Source organism: Lagenorhynchus albirostris, chromosome 8 (genome assembly GCF_949774975.1).
Source record: "Lagenorhynchus albirostris chromosome 8, mLagAlb1.1, whole genome shotgun sequence".
NCBI lineage: Eukaryota > Metazoa > Chordata > Mammalia > Artiodactyla > Delphinidae > Lagenorhynchus > Lagenorhynchus albirostris.
In genome coordinates this window covers 96,297,881-96,315,991 of record NC_083102.1, presented here as the reverse complement: position 1 = coordinate 96,315,991, position 18,111 = coordinate 96,297,881, and the positions used below count along the sequence as shown (strand labels likewise).

The 18,111-nt window shown below is 56.3% G+C and overlaps 1 protein-coding gene across 9 annotated transcripts in view; it reads left to right on the top strand.

Moving 5' to 3' along the window:
* The window catches only part of GCK (glucokinase), a 55,745-nt gene that overhangs the window by 36,534 nt on the left and 1,100 nt on the right, over window positions 1-18,111 (top strand). For 2 of the 9 annotated variants that reach the window (XM_060157389.1, XM_060157382.1), the window contains exons 2-9: window positions 8,458-8,620; window positions 9,048-9,355; window positions 10,371-10,490; window positions 12,093-12,251; window positions 12,440-12,539; window positions 15,589-15,772; window positions 16,928-17,083; window positions 17,631-17,864. In XM_060157389.1, coding sequence (XP_060013372.1) covers window positions 8,512-8,620; window positions 9,048-9,355; window positions 10,371-10,490; window positions 12,093-12,251; window positions 12,440-12,539; window positions 15,589-15,772; window positions 16,928-17,083; window positions 17,631-17,864 — 1,370 coding nt within the window. In that variant the 5' untranslated portion in view covers window positions 8,458-8,511. Of the gene's footprint in view, window positions 1-4,131; window positions 4,335-8,457; window positions 8,621-9,047; window positions 9,356-10,370; window positions 10,491-12,092; window positions 12,252-12,439; window positions 12,540-15,588; window positions 15,773-16,927; window positions 17,084-17,630; window positions 17,865-18,111 lie in introns of those variants that run through there. The other 7 variants (XM_060157383.1, XM_060157384.1, XM_060157385.1 and 4 more) reach the window with 7 other exon arrangements.

Here is an 18,111-nt window from a genome sequence, read left to right as displayed (position 1 = left end):
TCCTCAATAGCCCTATGAGGTAGGTAAGTCCACTTTACTGATGAGGAAGCTGAGGCCCAGAAACTAAGGGACTTGCCCAAGTCCTACGGCCAGTGAACTGCAGTTTTCCGACTCAGGCTGGTGACCTCGTGTTCCTGTGTCACCCCAGCGTTATCCTGCCTTCCTTGTACGGGTCCTGGATGGTCCCACAGCCTGCCTCCCCCTCCCCAACCAATGCGCAGGACACTCCCTGTTCCTCACCCACCCTCTTCCCCTACCCCTCCCATGGCCACAGCCCTTAGGTGTCCCCCTGAAACCTGGCCCCAGGCCTCCAGGCCCACCTGCTGTCAGAGGCTGCACCATGCCATGCAGACCCTGGCAGCTGCTGCTGTCCCAGCCCCACCAGCTGACGCTCCAGCATGGAAGCAGCTCCAGAGGCTGTTTCCGGACCCTCAGCATGTGCTTGGCCCTGAAGGAGCCCTCCCCCTCTAGTCAGGAAGACTAATCTTCCAGTACACCTGGAGTCAGGCTGGGCTGTAGGCAAATCCTGGCCAAGTCACTAATGGCTGTGGTATCTTGGAACTCCCTTAACTCCCACGGGCCTCAGTTTCCCCACATTTAAAATGACTGCCCTGGGCTTTCAGGCCAGTTGTGATCCACATAAGCATCTAGCACAGCAGCCAGCACGTGGAAGCCACTGGGTACTCACCAGCTGTGGTTATCATGACCCCAGCCCACTCTGCTGTCTCTTGTCTCCTCTCCCCGTTGCCTGTATCCCTGACATGGCCACATTGCCTGACACCCTCTCACCACCAGGCCCCTGGCCTGCCCTTACACAAGGGCACAGCGAGTCTCCAGTCAACCCTGCTGTAGGCAAACACGTGCAACACCATGCTGACCTCCAGGCCCCATTGCTTCAGGTCAGGGAGTGCCCACACTGTTGCCCAGCTGGTGCCGAGGGCCATCAGGCCATTGGGGAGGGGCTGGCACCTCCAGATCCCAGCCCCACTTTCTTTCCCACTGGAATATGGGGGCCGGCAATTTGACACATTTAACTCTGAGCCCGCATCCTTCAGAGTCTGGGCATCAGAGCCTCTGTGCAAAAATAGCAGATAAGGCCCAAACTTTTTATTTTTTAACCTGATTTTAAAACAGTACTCCATTAATACACATTCATTGCAGAAAAACTTAGGACATACAGATAAGCAAAGAGGAAAATTAAGTCACTCATATTTCCATTATCAAGATAACTACTATTACCATTTTTCTGTATTTCCTCCCATGTGTATATTACATATAATACACATATACATGACAAAAATGAATCATGCTATATTTTATAACTGTTTTTTCTATTTGTCTTCTATTGCTATGTAAAAAACTACCTGGAAATTTAGTGGCTTGAAAAAACAAACCTTTATTATCTCACACTGTCTCTGTGGGTCAGGAGTCCAGGAGTGGCTCAGCTAGGGTGCTCTGGCTCGGTGTCTCTCCTGAGGTTTTAGCCAAAATGTTGTCTGGGGTGGCATCACCCGAAGGCTCGACGGTGGCTGTTGCATTGGCTCCCAAGGTGGCTCACTCACCTGCCTGGCAAGTTGGAGATGCCCATTGTCAGGAGGTCTCAGTTTTTCTCAGTGGACCTCCCAATACAACCTGAATGTCCTCATGATCTGGTGCTGGCTTCCCCCAGAGTAAAGAATCCAATAGAGAGAAAAGCAGAAGCCTCAGTGTCTTTGATGGCCTAGCCTCACAAGTCACACTCTGTCATTTCTGCAATAGCTTATTAGTAACATAGGCCAGACCTATTCAGCATGGATGGAGCCTACCCAGGGGGTTGAATGCAAGACATGGGGCTCATTGGAGGCCCTTTTGGAGGGTAGCCACCACATTCTCTTTAAACAGGATGTCATGAACATCTTTCCATGCCAATAGAGGCCGATCAATCTTACCATTTTAAATGACTGCATATAAATGTAGCATAATTTATTTAGACAATTTCCTAAGGTTGGGTGTGAGGATTATGTCCCATTTTTGGATCCTAGAAAGAGTAACCTGGAATATCCATCTCCGAATTTGTCAGATTATTTCCTAGAGATAAATTACAAAGAAAATTAAATCATGCCTGTCAGTCAGCTCCTTGAGCAACCGAGAGATGAGGGTACCAACTGGGACATAGAGAAAAGTCCCTCTGGTCCTGCTCTCAGATGCCCCACATCTCTCTCTCCCTATTAAGTCGGGAGCTCACTATCTGCTGAGACATCCTAGCCCATTGTTGTGCAGTTCTGGTTTTTTTTGGGGGGGAAAGTCTAAGCAGAAACCACATTCATTCAACCTCCTCAGGACAACCCTTGAGATATTGAAGACTCTAATTATGTCCTGGGCATCCCTCTGGAGCCATCGTCTCTGAGGCCCTCCCTCTCCTGGCCCCTCTTCTCTGGACAGGTCTATCCCTTGCTGCAGGGATCCTTGACCCCAGCCCAGTGTTGACCCTCTGGGGTCACTCCCTCACCTAAACAGGAAGCGGTGAGACAGGGCACACCTCTTGTGGTGGGAGCCCAGGAGAGCTGGCATGATGCACGAGAGTCTGGCTCCGGAGGATTAACTAGTATGGGGAAGTGGGGCTGTTGGACGCCTTCCTTCCTGCCCTCACAGGTGCTGGGGAATGCAAGGAGGCGGCCCCAGGAAAGGGCTCTGGTGAGGGGTGCTTGCTGGTCAAAGTGCAAGCCAGAGAGGACACTGGAAGTCCAGCAAACAAGAAAGGGCCCCACTGATCTCTGCCCAGCCCTGTCCTCTCCCACTTCCCAGAGGAGAGCGGGAGGATTTTGATCGTCTTCTCAGGTGCTATGTGCCTGGACCAAGAGAAGAGCAGCTGCTTCTTGGCCTGGCTGGTGCAGAAGGCCCCCAACTCCAAACCCAGGGGTGAGCCCTGCCCACCCTGTGCAAACAGTGGCTCAGAGCCAGGGGCTGGGGGGACAGTGATCTGTCACATGTGGGTTTGGTGAAGCCCTTGGGGCTCTATTTTGGGAAGGGGATCAATCATGTCAGGGGCTTCCTCAGGGATGACCACACTGGCCATTGGCGGGAGAGCCTGGCATCCTGTCAGGCTACCGCTCCCCAACCCCGCCCACTCCTGAGCTCTTGCTCCTTTTACAGGGCTCGGCAGCTTCTGGCAGGTCCGGGCAGGGAGCTGGGAGTGGGGAAGGGGGGTGGCTCTCAGAGCGAGCTCTGGCCTGGATTTTGCAGACGCAAAACCCAAGGATGACTTTCCCGGCCTTTTGAGGCAGGTTTTGACGATTTACAGTTGAAGACCCCTGATGAAAACAAGCATTTTCTACTTGGTGGAGGCAGATGGCCCTGGGTGGGGGTGGGGCCAGTCATCAGGGTGGTGCCCACCCCGCCTCCATCTGCTCCCCCTCACTTCCCCACCCCTCCCCTCCCCACCCCTCCCCTCCCCTCCCCACCCCACCTCCTGGCCCCACCTACCACCATCCCTCACCCCAACCCTCCAGTCCAGCCTCTGCCCAGGGCCTGAGCCTGGCTCTCAATGACCCAACCGAGGTCTTTCGTGCAACCCCCGCCCCCCTTAACCAATCCTGCCAACCGATCCTGACTGGCCACACGGCAGGGCTCTGAGGGCTCAGGAGAGGAGCGGCCCAGGAGGTCCCTGCCCTCTGCAGCCCTGCTTCACGAGGAGCCTGCCTTGCTCAGGGCCTCAGGCCTGGCCTCCCAGCCACCAGCCTGTCTCCCCTCCCGAGTACAGGACAGGCCCCAGGTGAAAATTAGCCAGGGATCCCCGTGGTCCAAGAGCAAGCCCAGACCCTTCGACCTGCATGGGGCCAGCCCCTCAGCAGCCCCGCCCCGTCCGCCCGGCTCTGCAACGTGCTTTCCTGACCCGAGCAGCGTGATGACTGCCGCCCTGGCACATCCAAGCACTGGAGCCCATATAGAACGGTTCTGCCCCTTCCGCAGAAACTCTGGGCAACGAGTCCCCACCCGGTGGGCTGAAGGCATGGGGCGCCACCCCACAGCCCTCCCCTCGTGGCCCTTGTCACCCCTCACTCCAGGCAGGCCTCGTCTGCCCTTTTGGCCCTGTCTGACCCGGTGGCGGGAGGCTGAGTATTTCAACAGCCAGCTGCTGAATGCTCTCTGCAGAAGCCCTGGGCGGCCTGCGCGGGCAACTCCCCGGCTAGGCGGCTTGCGCCTGCACGGGCGGGCCTCAGACTCCCGGCCTGCAGCCCAGCCCTGCGCCTCCGCAGACAGGAGTGTCTCTACCTCCCCGCAAACCTACCTTTTGGCGCCTCAGAGAGTTGGCGATGGAGGCCACAAGGAGCTGGGTCCAGACAGCTTTGAATCTGGTAAGGGTCACCCCAAAGCCAGGGCAAGTGGTCCCCAGGGCCATGGCTGGGGCAGGTTCTTCCTGTGTGGGTAGGGCAAGTGGTTTGGTAGAGTGGAGGTTAGGGGGAGCTCTGGACCCCTTGGAAGGAGGCGCAGAGGTGCGGAGGCTAAGAGGCAGCTGGTCCCTCCCGATACCCACTGTCCAGCCTCTCCAGGAGGGGTCTCCAGGGACAGCGTCTTCTAGGGGACTTGTTCCTGGGGCTGACAGTGCTAGGCTGTCCCCTGTGCTCTGGCCTCACTATTCAACTGCTACTTGGCATCCATCTCCCCTTGGCTAACAGACACGCCAACGTGCCGGCAGAGACCAGGCGGATTTCCCCCGCCCAACCCACCCCTTCTCAGTCTGCAGAACGTCCCCTCCTAGCGCTCAGCCATCAGTATGAGGACAGTCCTTAAGGACACGGGTCTGGACAAGGCCATGGGCTGTACAGGTTGGAAGCAAAGTGGGAGGGGCCAAGCTGGTTGGGCAGGGATGACGGGGCTGGTGGGGCTCGGCTGGGGACACCTGCCCCATTTATGCCACAGTCAGTGTTTTGGGACCCCGCCCCAAGGGCTCAGGAAAGATGGCAGGACATCCTGTGGGGCTTGTATTTGACAGATGAGGAGACAGGGAAAGGTCTGAGAGGGCTTCCCACACCTGCACAGCAGTGGACGGGCCCCAGAGGGCCAAGGCATGGGGCCCCTGGGCAAACGCTGGGTGCCCCATGGGCTCCAGAACCCATCCCAGTGTCCTGGAGGGCAGTATGAGCCCTGCGTGGGCCCAGCTGCAGCCATGGGATGGCTGTGTACACACAGTGGGTGACCCTGGGCCAGTTGCCGCATACTCCTGGGGAAGTGTGTCTGCAACCCGCCAGCTTCAGACTCTCCTGGAGAGTCCCAGGAGAGCCAGGATGGGAGGACCCCGGAGAGCCAGAGGGCACTGGGCAGTCTGGCTCTTCTCCTGCAAAGCCCCGGGCCGGGGCACCAGAAGCCGGAGTCCTGGGGGGCTGTGGCACTATCAGATGGTGGCAGTGGCCCTGCCTGGGGAGTAAGAGAGTTGCTCAGGGAGGCGACCCCCTCCCACCATGTTTGGGTGCAGCCGTGAGCCCTGATGCTGTGTCCTGTGACCTCCTGGTGAGCAGGCAGTGGTGCAGCTATGGGGGCAGGGCTGGGGGGACAGGCTCTGTCTGTGCTTTGTTCTTCTGTGACCTGGGGGGGACAGGTGGCTTCTTGGGGTTCCTAGGCTGCTCGGCAAGACCTTTAAGCCAGCTTGCACGGACACCCAGCCTGCGCTCAGGGAAGGGCTGGGCAGCCCAGCGGGGTAGGGAGGGGAGGTGGGCTCAGAGCCAGCACCTGGGTTCAAAGCCAGCTCTGAGCCGTCTAGATCTGTGGCCTTGGAAAGGAAGTGGAGATAATAAAATACTTGGGTTCTAGGGGGATTAAGCGTAAGGGAGAACTGGGGATGCCCCAAGCGGGGCCTGGTGCACAGTGCCTGCTTCTGGGGATGTTTCCACGGGGTCTGTGAGGCAGGCCTCTGCCCCGTGACTTGAACCCAACTGGCGTCCGCCTAGACATGCAGCCTTGGGGGTGAGGTCGGAGTGCCTCCTCTCAGGGTTGCAGGCTAACTGTGGTGTCTGCAGGCCCCAATGCACCCGAGAAAGGGGCTCGCACCCACCATGGAGGACGCTCCCCACGGTCCCAGGGAGGGTTTCTGGAGGCCCGTGTGAGCCTGTGGCCGCCTGGAGTGTTGGACTGCAGCCATGGAACCTTCCAGCACCCTTCCCAAACTCTGCCCACATGGGCCTGGACACAGAGGGTGAAGCCATTGGGTCACAGCCCCTCATGAGTCCAGGCTCGAGGCCACTGGCTGGGCTGCCATGACGGAGAGGGAGGGGATGGAGCCCAGCGGGGCCTGCGGGCTGGACCTCTGCAGGATCAGCATCGCTTTTGTTAAGAGCCGTGATGTCTTACAGTTCTGTTTTGGGAGAGATGCCGGGCAGCCTCTTGAGGACTTCTGACAGCGGCCCTTGAGTGCGTGGCTTTGGGTGCTGGCCTCACTCTGTGTGCTGGCTGCAAGTGGCTGCATCTAGAAGATGAGCGGATGCCAGCCCTGCCCCCGAGCCGTGTCAAGGATGAAAGAAAGGCAGCTTGTGTAGTGCACTCACCTCAGAGCCTGGCGTATTGGAAGGATTCAGCAAATGTTAATGTTACTGTTCCTTCCTGGCGCCTTTTACTTGAAAGTGTGTGAAAGAAACAGAGACAAGGCCAGGCTGTAGGCATGGGCCTCTGAGGACAGCCTGGATTGTTTCACAGAGCGTGAGGGCCTCTCCGGGGGTGTGTCCTGCCAGGACGGCCTTGGGGTGGGCTGCACCCTCACCCCATCTGGGGCTGTAGCTCACCCCAGAGCTGCAGAATGGCTTAGCAAATACTGGTGTTTGACTCTGTGTGTCTTGTCATAGACTCTGTCAGGCCCATCCCTTTGTGACCTTCCCTGGGTTTAAATTCTAAGTGTGAGGTCTTGGTAAGAGAATTCGCTCCTGAGTAAGGATCTGTATGCATTAGGAATGCTTTGGGCTGCAGGAAACTAAAGACCTGACTGACTGTGGCCTTAAGTGATTAGTATCTATTCCCACAACCGGCACTTGGAGGTGGGTGGGTCCAGGGTTGGCTCAGCACATCAGTGATGTCATCAGGGCTGGGCTCACTCTGTCTCTCTTCTCTGCCATCTATAATATGCTAACAGCCTTTTCTCTTCAGCCTTGTCTCCTCGTGGTTCAGGATAGCTGCTGCAGTGCCAGTCAACACACCCTCATACAGCTATGTTCACAAAGTTAGAGGCGCACTGACCTTCCCAGAAGGCCCCCCTCCTGCTAGAATCAGGCTTCCCTTCACCTGACACTGGCCAGAACTGGGCCACATGCCCATCTCTAAACCAAGTCACCAGCAAAAGGGGATAAGATAGCTGGGCTGGGCTTAGCTCAGTCACGGGCTGTCCCCTGGGCCTAGGAAGGGGCCATCTTCCTTTGATGTGATAGCTCCCCAGGCCCCCAACAAAATGTGGGCTCTAAAAACCGAGGAAGAAGGGGCAAGCAGCTCTGTTGTCTCCTGATCGGAATTCGGAGCATCTCCACCCCCCGAGCTTACATGGAAAACTACCAGCGAGAGAGTAGGAGTTTTTTGAAGGGCGGACCCACGGCTTTTATTCAAGTAGCCTCCCTTTCCTTGTTGGTCCAAATATGTAGGGAATCAAAGTGGTCTTCTCTCCATGAACACGTGCTGTTGTGCAAAGGGGAAAGGGCAACCACACCACGGTCCACACGCAAGGTCAGAGCAGGGTCCCTGCTTCCGGGGGACTAGTGGGCATGGGCACGGTGTTTAAGCCCAGTGTCATGCCACCATGAAGGGATGAGCAAGCGGCCACTCCCCCAGAGGGTGCGGGAGGAGAACCCAACCCAGGCCGTCCACACTCACGGGAATGGCAGTATTGAATCTGAGCTTTTGTGTACCAGCCTCCCTCCTGTCAACGTATAGGGACCTCTCCTCCCTCTGAGGGCCTCAGCGCCTTCCAGGCTATGGACTGCCATGCTTTAGTCCACCAGACACCTCTAACTAACTTTCACCTCTGAGTAGTGTGTCTTGACCATCACTTATGAACATGTGTACGCACTGGCCCACTAACTCCCTTAGCATAGATTCCTAGAGGTATAACGATCGGATCTTTTAGACAGTAACGCCAGCTGCCCATCGCCCTCCAGGCGGGCTCCTCCAGCCCGTGTCTCACTCACTCTCCTGGTTAGCGCCTCCCTCCTCCCCTGGCCTGAATCAGGGGTACAAAGGGAGGTGCCATGTCTGCCCTCTGCCCCTCACCCCCCAACACGCCCCAAGCTGCATTTGTTTGGAAGCTGGCGTTGGAACTGTGCTGTCTTAATTTTTCAACTGGTTGTAACTGTGGTAGTTTGAAATGATGGGCCATCCTGGACCCAGGGTCAGGGGGCAAAAGGAGACCGTCGGTGTGGGGGGGAAACACACACTCTGTGGTCCCCCTTCCCCGTACTGCACAGCCCCTCGTCCGCCCAGCTGTTCCCCATCTCCCTCCCTGTGCAGGTGGAACAGATCCTGGCGGAGTTCCAGCTGCAGGACGAGGACTTGAAGAAGGTGATGAGGCGGATGCAGAAGGAGATGGACCGAGGCCTGAGGCTGGAGACACACAAGGAGGCCAGTGTGAAGATGCTGCCCACCTACGTGCGCTCTACCCCGGAAGGCTCAGGTACCGCGGTCCAGGGTGGGGCAGGGATGGGACTCACATGGGAACCATCAGGTCCTCATCCAGAGGCAGCTCTCCCCTGGCCCCAGCAGGGAGAAGTGCCCCAGGCCCTTCCTAACAGCCCTGACTGTCCCCAGCAGCCCCGAGTCAGCTCCCCAAAATGCTGTGCCCCAGACACCAGCCAGGTCTCACCCTCTGCTCCGCTGGCCCAGCCCTGGGGCCTTCAGGCTCACTCTGGCCTCAGGAAACTGGCTCTCTTCATCTCACAATGAGAAACTGGTTTCCCGCAGTCATCTGGGGGACTCCCAGCCCAATCCTGAGTCCGGGCCATTTTCCTAGGTCTTCAGGTGGGCCCTGGGCTGGGGGCAGCTTCAACCCAAGACAAGGGATTCCTGCTGCCTTCCCCAGTTCACCTTTGCCCTTTCCACAGTTTATCCTGGGGTCCCCCAGATGTCTGGCATCGGGGGCCCCTCGTCCAGCTCTTCTGGTCCCCCCACCATGCCTTCCCCTCCTCCTCTCCCAGTTTGGGGGCTCCTGCCCGGCGGTGCCCATGAGACTGATGTGCTTCTCTCTGTGGCTGCAGAAGTCGGGGATTTCCTCTCCCTGGACCTGGGCGGCACCAACTTCAGGGTGATGCTTGTGAAGGTGGGGGAAGGGGAGGAGGGACAGTGGAGTGTGAAAACCAAGCACCAGATGTACTCCATCCCCGAGGACGCCATGACGGGCACTGCTGAGATGGTGAGCAGCTCGGGCTAGGGCTTGTGGGGCCAGGGACCTCGGTCAGGACCACCCAGGATCTCGGAGCATGGCTAGTCCTGGTGGGAGGGCCCACCTGTCTACCAGGGGCGGGCAGAGCTGTGGGCCCAGCCTCAGGGGACCCTGCTGCAGGAGGAGGAGGGAGCTGAGAGGCTTAGGTGGACGGCCACTGGGTGCGGCCCCAGAAGGTCGCACCCCTGCCCAGTTTCCCAGAAGGATCTGGAACAAGGCAGGGCAGCCAAGAGAGCACGCTGGTCCAACAGGCTCGCAGCCCATCGTTCTATCTCCACCCCACGTGTCGCCCTCACCCTCCACTAGCATGGATGCCAAGTGGCATGACTGCAATGCTCATATCTGACCACGGGGAGGACTCGGGAAGGACCACAGAAGTAGGATGAGCCCTGGGCGGAGGTGGGGAGCAGCCAGAGCCAATCCCCGCGAGGGGCAGGGCTTCAAGGTAGGAGGCCAGCGGCCGCCTGGTCCTTGCCGCAGCCCCGCATGCCGTGGGTCTGGGCGTGGAGCAACGCTGGTCCACCAGGGAGCTCGGTCAATCAGCAGGGCACTCTGTAACGCCCAGCTCTGTGGATAGGCCTTTGTGAATGGGGTGGCAGCTGGTCCTCGCAGGCCCAGGGCTGGGGTGGCCAGAACACTTGGAGGCAACAAAGAACACTCTATGCTGGAGTCAGAAATCGTAGTTATCGCCAGGGATGTGCCTCTGTCCAAAGCCTGAGACTGGACTCCACCGGGTCCAGCCGGGAGGGCCAGGCTAACAGAGCACAGCTGGGCTAGGGACCAACCCCGTCGTCCTGGCATTGCCCTGTCCCGAGAGCTGCTGTCAGCGGGACTGTGGCATGGGGCGGGGCTCAGGGCCTAAGTCCCGACAAGCAGTGCGGAGGCCACGCTCTCCTGGGGCCCTGTGGCTCAGCAAGGGCTGCGGAGCGCCTCGGCAGGAGGCTCGCCCCTGCCGCTGATGGCCTCCGCGGTGTGCGTCCTGCAGCTCTTTGACTACATCTCTGAGTGCATCTCCGACTTCCTGGACAAGCATCAGATGAAGCACAAGAAGCTACCCTTGGGCTTCACCTTCTCCTTTCCTGTGAGGCACGAAGACATCGACAAGGTGGGACCAGGTGTAGAGTGGGTGGGGGGAGGTGGACGGATGGACGGACAGACACCCCAGAGAAAGGCACCCATGAACTCTGCCCTGTGCTGCCTTCAAATACAGCTCCCATTGTTGGGAAAGAGCCTTGGATTCAAACTGGCTCCATCACTTACCTCTCGTGAGACTCTGGGAAATGATCGTATTAGCTGATTCTTACTATTTGCCTCCCACAACCCTATGAGGCGTGCGTATTTCCCCCATTACAGGTTAGGAAACTGAGGTGTAGCAACTTGCCCATGGTGGGAAGTGGCAGTGCTGCGGCTCAAACTCAGGCAAACAGGCTCCAACACACCTGTGTGTCACCTCTATGCTGTACCGCTGCCTGTGGCAGAGGTGGCAATGTGCCGGGGCTGAGGGTCTACCCTGCCTTCCAGCTGGCAAGTTAGCTTGTCACAGTTACACACACACACACACGTACATGTAAATTACACACACACACACACACACACCAGTTATGCATGCTCACATAGACATGTGTAAATTATATGTATGTATGCACATAAATTATACATGTGAATTGTACACATAGATGTATGCACTGTACATATTTAAATTATACACATGCATGCACTCGCGTCAATTATACGTACATATAAACACATAAATTGTACATGCATATTTTTATGCATACATAAATTATACATACATATATATACACGGGCCAGTTATATATTCATATATATCTACACATGGCAATCATATATACATATATACATGTAAATTATACATATCAAGTATACATACATATAAACGTGTAAATTACACATGCATATTTACACGTCAAGTATACATGCATGCATATATGCGTATGTCAATCATACATATATGCACATTCACAGGTCAACGATACATACACACCCGCACGCATTGATTATACATACATATATACATGTGTGTGTAAATTATCCAAACATACGCACAGTTATACATAACACACAGGGCCTCTGGGTCAGAGAGAAAGCCAGGTCAGTACTCCTGGCAGAAGCAGGAGCAGGAGCAACGTCTCATATTGCTTTTCCAAGCCCCAGTCCCCGCTGGGCACTGAGGGCCAGGTGGGACCTTCACACGCAGAGGGTGCACACAGGAGAGGAGCCCCGATCTTCTGGCTGCACCCCTCTGGACCTCATCCTCACTCTGGGATGACGACCCTGGGCTTAACTACACAAGCATTCTTAAATTGGCTGGGACCCAGCCCTGCAGAAATATGAGATATTGGTAGAAAATTACCTCCAACACTTCTTGAACTTATACGGCTGCTTTGAGCCACAGTTTCCTCAGCTTTAAAGTGGGTGCACAGGGACTTCCCTGGTGGTCCAGTGGCTAAGACTCTGCGCTCCCAATGCAGGGGGCCCGGGTTCAATCCCTGGTCAGGGAACTAGATCCCACATGCCACAACTAAGAGCTCACATGCCGCAACTAAGGATCCCGCATGCCGCAACGAAGATTCCACGTGCTGCAACCAAGACCTGGTGCAGCCGGATAAATAAATAAAAATGAATAAATTAATTTAAAAGAAAAGTTAATTATAAAGTGGGTACACATCCCTGTGGTCCGAGTTAGCTCCCGTCCCTTCACGCCTGCCCCCAGCATCCAGCAGCCACTGAGGCCCCCCTCTCCCCCCAGGGCATCCTTCTCAACTGGACCAAGGGCTTCAAGGCCTCAGGAGCAGAAGGGAACAACATCGTGGGGCTCCTGCGAGATGCCATCAAGCGGAGAGGGGTGAGTAGCATCTGCAGCTGCCCCTACCCTGGGCCCCCTCCCCCTCCCCTCCTGCGGGGAAGCCAGGGAGGGCTTTCTGGGCATCCCCCCAGGAAGGGGTCTCTGCCTTCTGCGCCTGGCTGGACTGGCCTGGAGCAGGCTGAGAACCCCCCCAGCCCCATCACCACTGCCTCTATGCCTCTTGGCAGGACTTTGAGATGGACGTGGTGGCGATGGTGAACGACACTGTGGCCACGATGATCTCCTGCTACTATGAAGACCGCCGGTGTGAGGTTGGCATGATTGTGGGTAAGGATGCGCCCCCTGCCTGACCCAGGGGCCTTGGCCACCACCAAAGACGGGGCCGAGGCTTCCCGTCTTCAGCAGGCTGCACACGGCCTCTGTGCCAGTCATGGACCCCAGGGGTGCTGGAGCCCAGGGTCCTAGGGAGCAGCAGGGGTGTCCCGGAAGACAATACACCAATGTACATTGGTACTGGGTGTACCAATAAACAGGTGCTGTTTATTGGTAGGAAGCATTTCAACACTCACAAGTCACTGCCTCAGATGGTGTACCAGCTCACGTCCACCTGGCCCATCAGGATTTAATTAAATCACCTTATCTGGTAAGTTGACGGACCTGGACAGATTTGTCCAAGTGGAAGAGGAGAAACCAGAGTGGTGTCATCCCTCCCTGGACAGTCTTACCACACCCCGGGGCAGCCATCTGCCCTGCCCGAAGTGGAGGCAGGTACCAGGAAAGGAGGCAGCACTGGCCCCAGTGGCCCTTTCCCACCAACCAAGGGCCTTTCCCAGAAGTTCCCAAGGCCTTACAATGAGTGTTTACTGAGGAGTGTTTACTGGACACACAGGCGAGTGGGTATTTCCCTGGTTCCCAGAAAGTCAGCATTAAATGTGTTTGCTTCCACGGCCTCTTCAGGGCCAGCCCTGAGGGTTTCTATGTTCTTAGGACCCATCTCCAATTGCATGCACATGTCCTAAGGGGCCAGCGACCTGCTCTCTGCCTCTCCTCTAGTTTCTCACATCTCCTCCTTCCATTCTCACCTTTTGGATGGGAAATTCTTTTTTTTTTTTTTTTTAACATCTTTATTGGAGTATAATTGCTTTACAATGGTGTGTTAGTTTCTGCTTTATAACGAAGTGAATCAGCTATACGTATACATATATCCCCATATTCCCTCCCTCTTGCATCTCCCTCCCACCCTCCCTATCCCACACCTCTAGGTGGTCACAAAGCACCCGAGCTGATCTCCCTGTGCTATGCGGCTGCTTCCCACTAGCTATCTATTTTATGTTTGGTAGTGTATATATGTCCATGCCACTCTCTCACTTCGTCCCAGCTTACCCTTCCCCCTCCCCATATCCTCGAGTCCGTTCTCTAGTAAGTCTGTCTTTACTCCCATCTTGCCCCTAGGTTCTTCATGACATTTTTTCTTAGATTCCATATATATGTGTTAGCATACGGTATTTGTTTTTCTCTTTCTGACTTACTTCACTCTGTATGACAGACTCTAGGTCCGTCCACCTCACTACAAATAACTCAATTTCGTTTCTTTTTATGGCTAATATTCCATTGTATATATGTGCCACATCTTTATCCATTCATCTGTTGATGGACACTTAGGTTGCTTCCATGTCCTGGCTATTGTAAATAGAGCTGCGATGAACATTTTGGTACATGACTCTTTTTGAATTATGGTTTTCTCAGGGTATATGCCCAGTAGTGGGATTGCTGGGTCATATGGTAGTTCTATTTGTAGTTTTTTAAGGAACCTCCATACTGTTCTCCATAGTGGCTATATCAATTCACATTTCCACCAGCAGTGCAAGCGTGTTCCCTTTTCTCCACACCCTCTCCAGCATTTGTTGTTTCTAGATTTTTTGATGATGGCCATTCTGACCGGTGTGAGATGATACCTCATTGTAGTTATGATTTGCATTTCTCTAATGATTAATGATGTTGAGCATCCTTTCATGTGTTTGTTGGCAATCTGTATATCTTCTTTGGAGAAATGTCTGTTTAGGTCTTTTGCCCATTTCTGGATTGGGTTGTTTGTTTTTCTGATATTGAGCTGCATGAGCTGCTTGTAAATTTTGGAGATTAATCCTTTGTCAGTTGCTTCGTTTGCAAATATTTTCTCCCATTCTGAGGGTTGTCTTTTGGTTTTGTTTATAGTTTCCTTTGCTGTGCAAAAGCTTTGAAGTTTCATTAGGTCCCATTTGTTTATTTTTGTTTTTATTTCCATTTCTCTAGGAGGTGGGTCAAAAAGGATCTTGCTGTGATTTATGTCATAGAGTGTTCTGCCTATGTTTTCCTCTAAGAGTTTGATAGGAAAGTTCTGTAAGTCCACACCTAAACAGGAGCTCCAAGGGCCCTGGCAGTGCTCCCCTGGCTCTCTCCGGTTCCCCAAGACACCACCACCTGGGCTCTACAGCCGCTTGCCTCGGGCTCGCCCCATCTGGAGCAGAGATGGCAGAGTGGCGCGTGGCCGCATCTGCCCTGATGTGCTTAGAAACATGTTTATGATAATCACCAAGCACTAAACACTGGGAGAAACCATATCAAAGTCTGGATTTCTGTTTTTTCCCCACAAAAACTTGGAAGGCCCGGCATCACTGGGCCTGAATTCCAGGCAGCTCCACTGCTGGTGTGAGGTTGGCATGACTGAGTTGCTGTCCCTGATGGCTTGAGGGGTGTGCAGTCACGTTCAGATTGAAGCTCTGCTGTCACCATTTTGAAACTCTCAGTTTATGAACAAAGGACCCCATGTTTTCACTTTGCATGGGACCCTGCAAATTACAAATTCCTTAGCCAGGCCCGCCTGCAATGGCCCGTGTGCTGCTCCCAAGGGCCCACGCTGTGACATACTCACCTCTGGGTGCCCGCCTCCTCCCCACAATGGAGCCTGGTACAGAGGAGCTCAAACACATGCTTAGAAAGTACCAGAACACAAGGGTGGTGCATAGATACGACAAAATCATAACATCCCATACCCATCTCTAATTGGCAAAGCGCTCTGACACATGTTCTTTCCCTCATTTCTCTCAACTACCTAGGTAATAGGAGTAGGTGTTACCAACCCCTCTTGGGGAAGAGGAACCGCCCGGGGAGTTGGGCTTATCTACCTGAGGTCACACAGCTAACCCAGGTCTTCCAGCTCTTGGGAGAGCTGGTTTCCTTTGCTCCAGGGGATGTAGGAAGTGCTGGGGGTGGAGGGCTCAAGGAAGCTGGGAAGACAGGGCCACACGGGGCTTCCTGCCGGGGGGATGCACCCAGCAGAGCGGGCATCCCAGGAAGCGCAGCGCCAGGTGCAGCCTGACGCTGCCGCCTCTTGCAGGCACGGGCTGCAACGCCTGCTACATGGAGGAGATGCAGAACGTGGAGCTGGTGGAAGGGGACGAGGGCCGCATGTGTGTCAACACCGAGTGGGGTGCCTTCGGGGACTCGGGCGAGCTGGACGAGTTCCTGCTGGAGTACGACCGTGTGGTGGACGAGAATTCCCTGAACCCCGGCCAGCAGCTGTAAGGACCGCCCCTCCCCCTCCCCACACGACGGCCCCGCCCCGCTCTGGCGGCAGATGGGGCCGGCCAGCAGATAATGGGCTTGTTTTTAAACAGCTCTGGGGAAAAGCAAACTGACAATCCCTTCGTAAGCTGGCTCTTCTCTTCCTTCAGCTCGTATGCGTGTGCCCCTCTGTGAACTGGGAACAGTGAGAGATGCCAAGAATTAGTCTTTAAAAAGAGGGTCTATGGGGACTTCCCTTGCGGCCCAGTGGTTAAGACTCTGCGCTTCTACTGCAGGGGGCGTGGGTTCCATCCCTGGTCATATCCCACATGCCGCGCAGTGTGGCCAAACTAAGACTCCAAAAAAAAAAAAAAAGAGGGTCTGTGGATAGATGAGCAGGAACCTCCCCGCTTCCGACAGGTGACCCCTGGCACAGGAAGGCTCTGAGACGCCCCCCAGCAACGTTAAGTGGGTTTAGCCCGGAGTTCCCCAAAGTACAGCTCTGAACACGTTCACAGAATGAATCATAGTATTTGGGGGTATGCTGCGGGTTCGCGGACAGCTGGAGAGCCAGCCCTCACAGAGCTTGTCCTGAGTCAGGGCTCTCCTTTATCAGCCGCCTTCTGCGGCGCGCCAGGCACGTGCTAATGCTTTCATGAGCTTCCTCTCGGGCTCTCATAAACCTCTACTAGGTCGGTAGTATTCAATGTGCTACAAGATGAAAATACGGAGGTTTACAGACTCTAGCGCCACCGGGCCAACTCCGTGGATTCCAGGAGCGCAGGGGCCTAGGAGCCCTAGCAAGTGAGCAGAGGCCCGCCCAAGGCTGGTCACTAGCCGCTCTAAGCCTGAGCTCCCCCAGCTGACACTGGGTGATGAGAACAGCACTCGTTCCACAGCTGTGGGAAAACCCAAGTGGGCTCAGCGCAGGGTCCTCCCTGAGGTTGGCCTCAGAGGGACTGAACCGAGGCCCCACAGTAGAGCGTTCTCCCAAGGCCCCAAAGCCCCTGTTGATAAATGTGGGAACGGGCATGAACCCGGTTTTGCCAAGGCGGGGGGTGGTCACAGCGTCCCACATGGCCTCCTCGTGGCCGTGACTGGGGGTGGTGGCTGGCCTCTGCCTGCTGGTGGGGACCTCCCTCCTGGGGGTGACCCGGCTGCTCTCTGTCCAGGTACGAGAAGCTCATCGGCGGCAAGTACATGGGCGAGCTGGTGCGGCTCGTGCTGCTGAAGCTTGTGGACGAGAACCTGCTCTTCCACGGGGAGGCCTCGGAGAAGCTGCGCACGCGCAGCGCCTTCGAGACACGCTTCGTGTCGCAGGTGGAGAGGTGCGCGGATGCGCGGGGTCGAAGGGTGGGGTACAGGGGTGGCGTGCGCGGGGTGGGTCCTGGACCCAGACCCACGGGGCGTGGGGGCGGGGCCCGGGCGGGGCTCAGAACGCAGGGGCGGGGCCCTGGTGAGGTCAGGGGGTAGGAGCCCAGGACCTGGTAAGGTTCCGGGGTGGGGCAACCGTGGCAGTAGTAGCCTTCAGCCCCCAGGGGAACCCAGCGTCAGGCAGCTGACGGAGACCAGGCGTCCTCTCTGTGCTTCCCACCCGCTGTGGACCTCGTCTCACTTCATCCACGCAACAGCCCCGAGGCGCGGCAGTGTCACCCACGTTAGGGCGGAAACCCTGGGTTTAGAGAGAGGAGTAATGACCAGATTACTGCTGGTCCCTGGCGGAGTCAGACCCGCTCCGCTCGGAAGCCCGAGCCCCAAAAGCGCTTTGCCTGGGAGAGGTGGCCAGGGGGAGGAGAAGAAGCCGCCGCTGTGGGGATCGGGCTGGTCCGGGACCAAGTGACCCTCCCGCGACGCCCTCCTGTCCCTGCCCCGCAGTGACTCGGGCGACCGCAAGCAGATCTACAACATCCTGAGCACGCTGGGGCTGAGGCCGTCGGCCACCGACTGCGACATCGTGCGCCGTGCCTGCGAGAGCGTGTCCACCCGCGCCGCGCGCATGTGCGCCGCGGGGCTGGCGGGCGTCATCAACCGCATGCGCGAGAGCCGCAGCGAGGACGTGATGCGCATCACCGTGGGCGTGGACGGCTCAGTGTACAAGCTGCACCCCAGGTGGGCCCGCTTAGCCGTCTGCACCTCCCCGCCGGGTCCAGCCTCCCTCTTGTGAATTCGCCTCCTAAGGGCAGAGCCCGGGCATCCGTCTCCATCTATGATATGCAGGCCGAAACGGATGCTCTCCGAGGTCCCAAGGATTCTTAATCTCCTCGCTCCCCTAAGCCCACAGACTCAGGGGGAGGTTCCCCTTGGCTTACCCCCTGCCCTGTCTTAAGCGCGTTAACTAACCGCAGCCCCGCTTGCC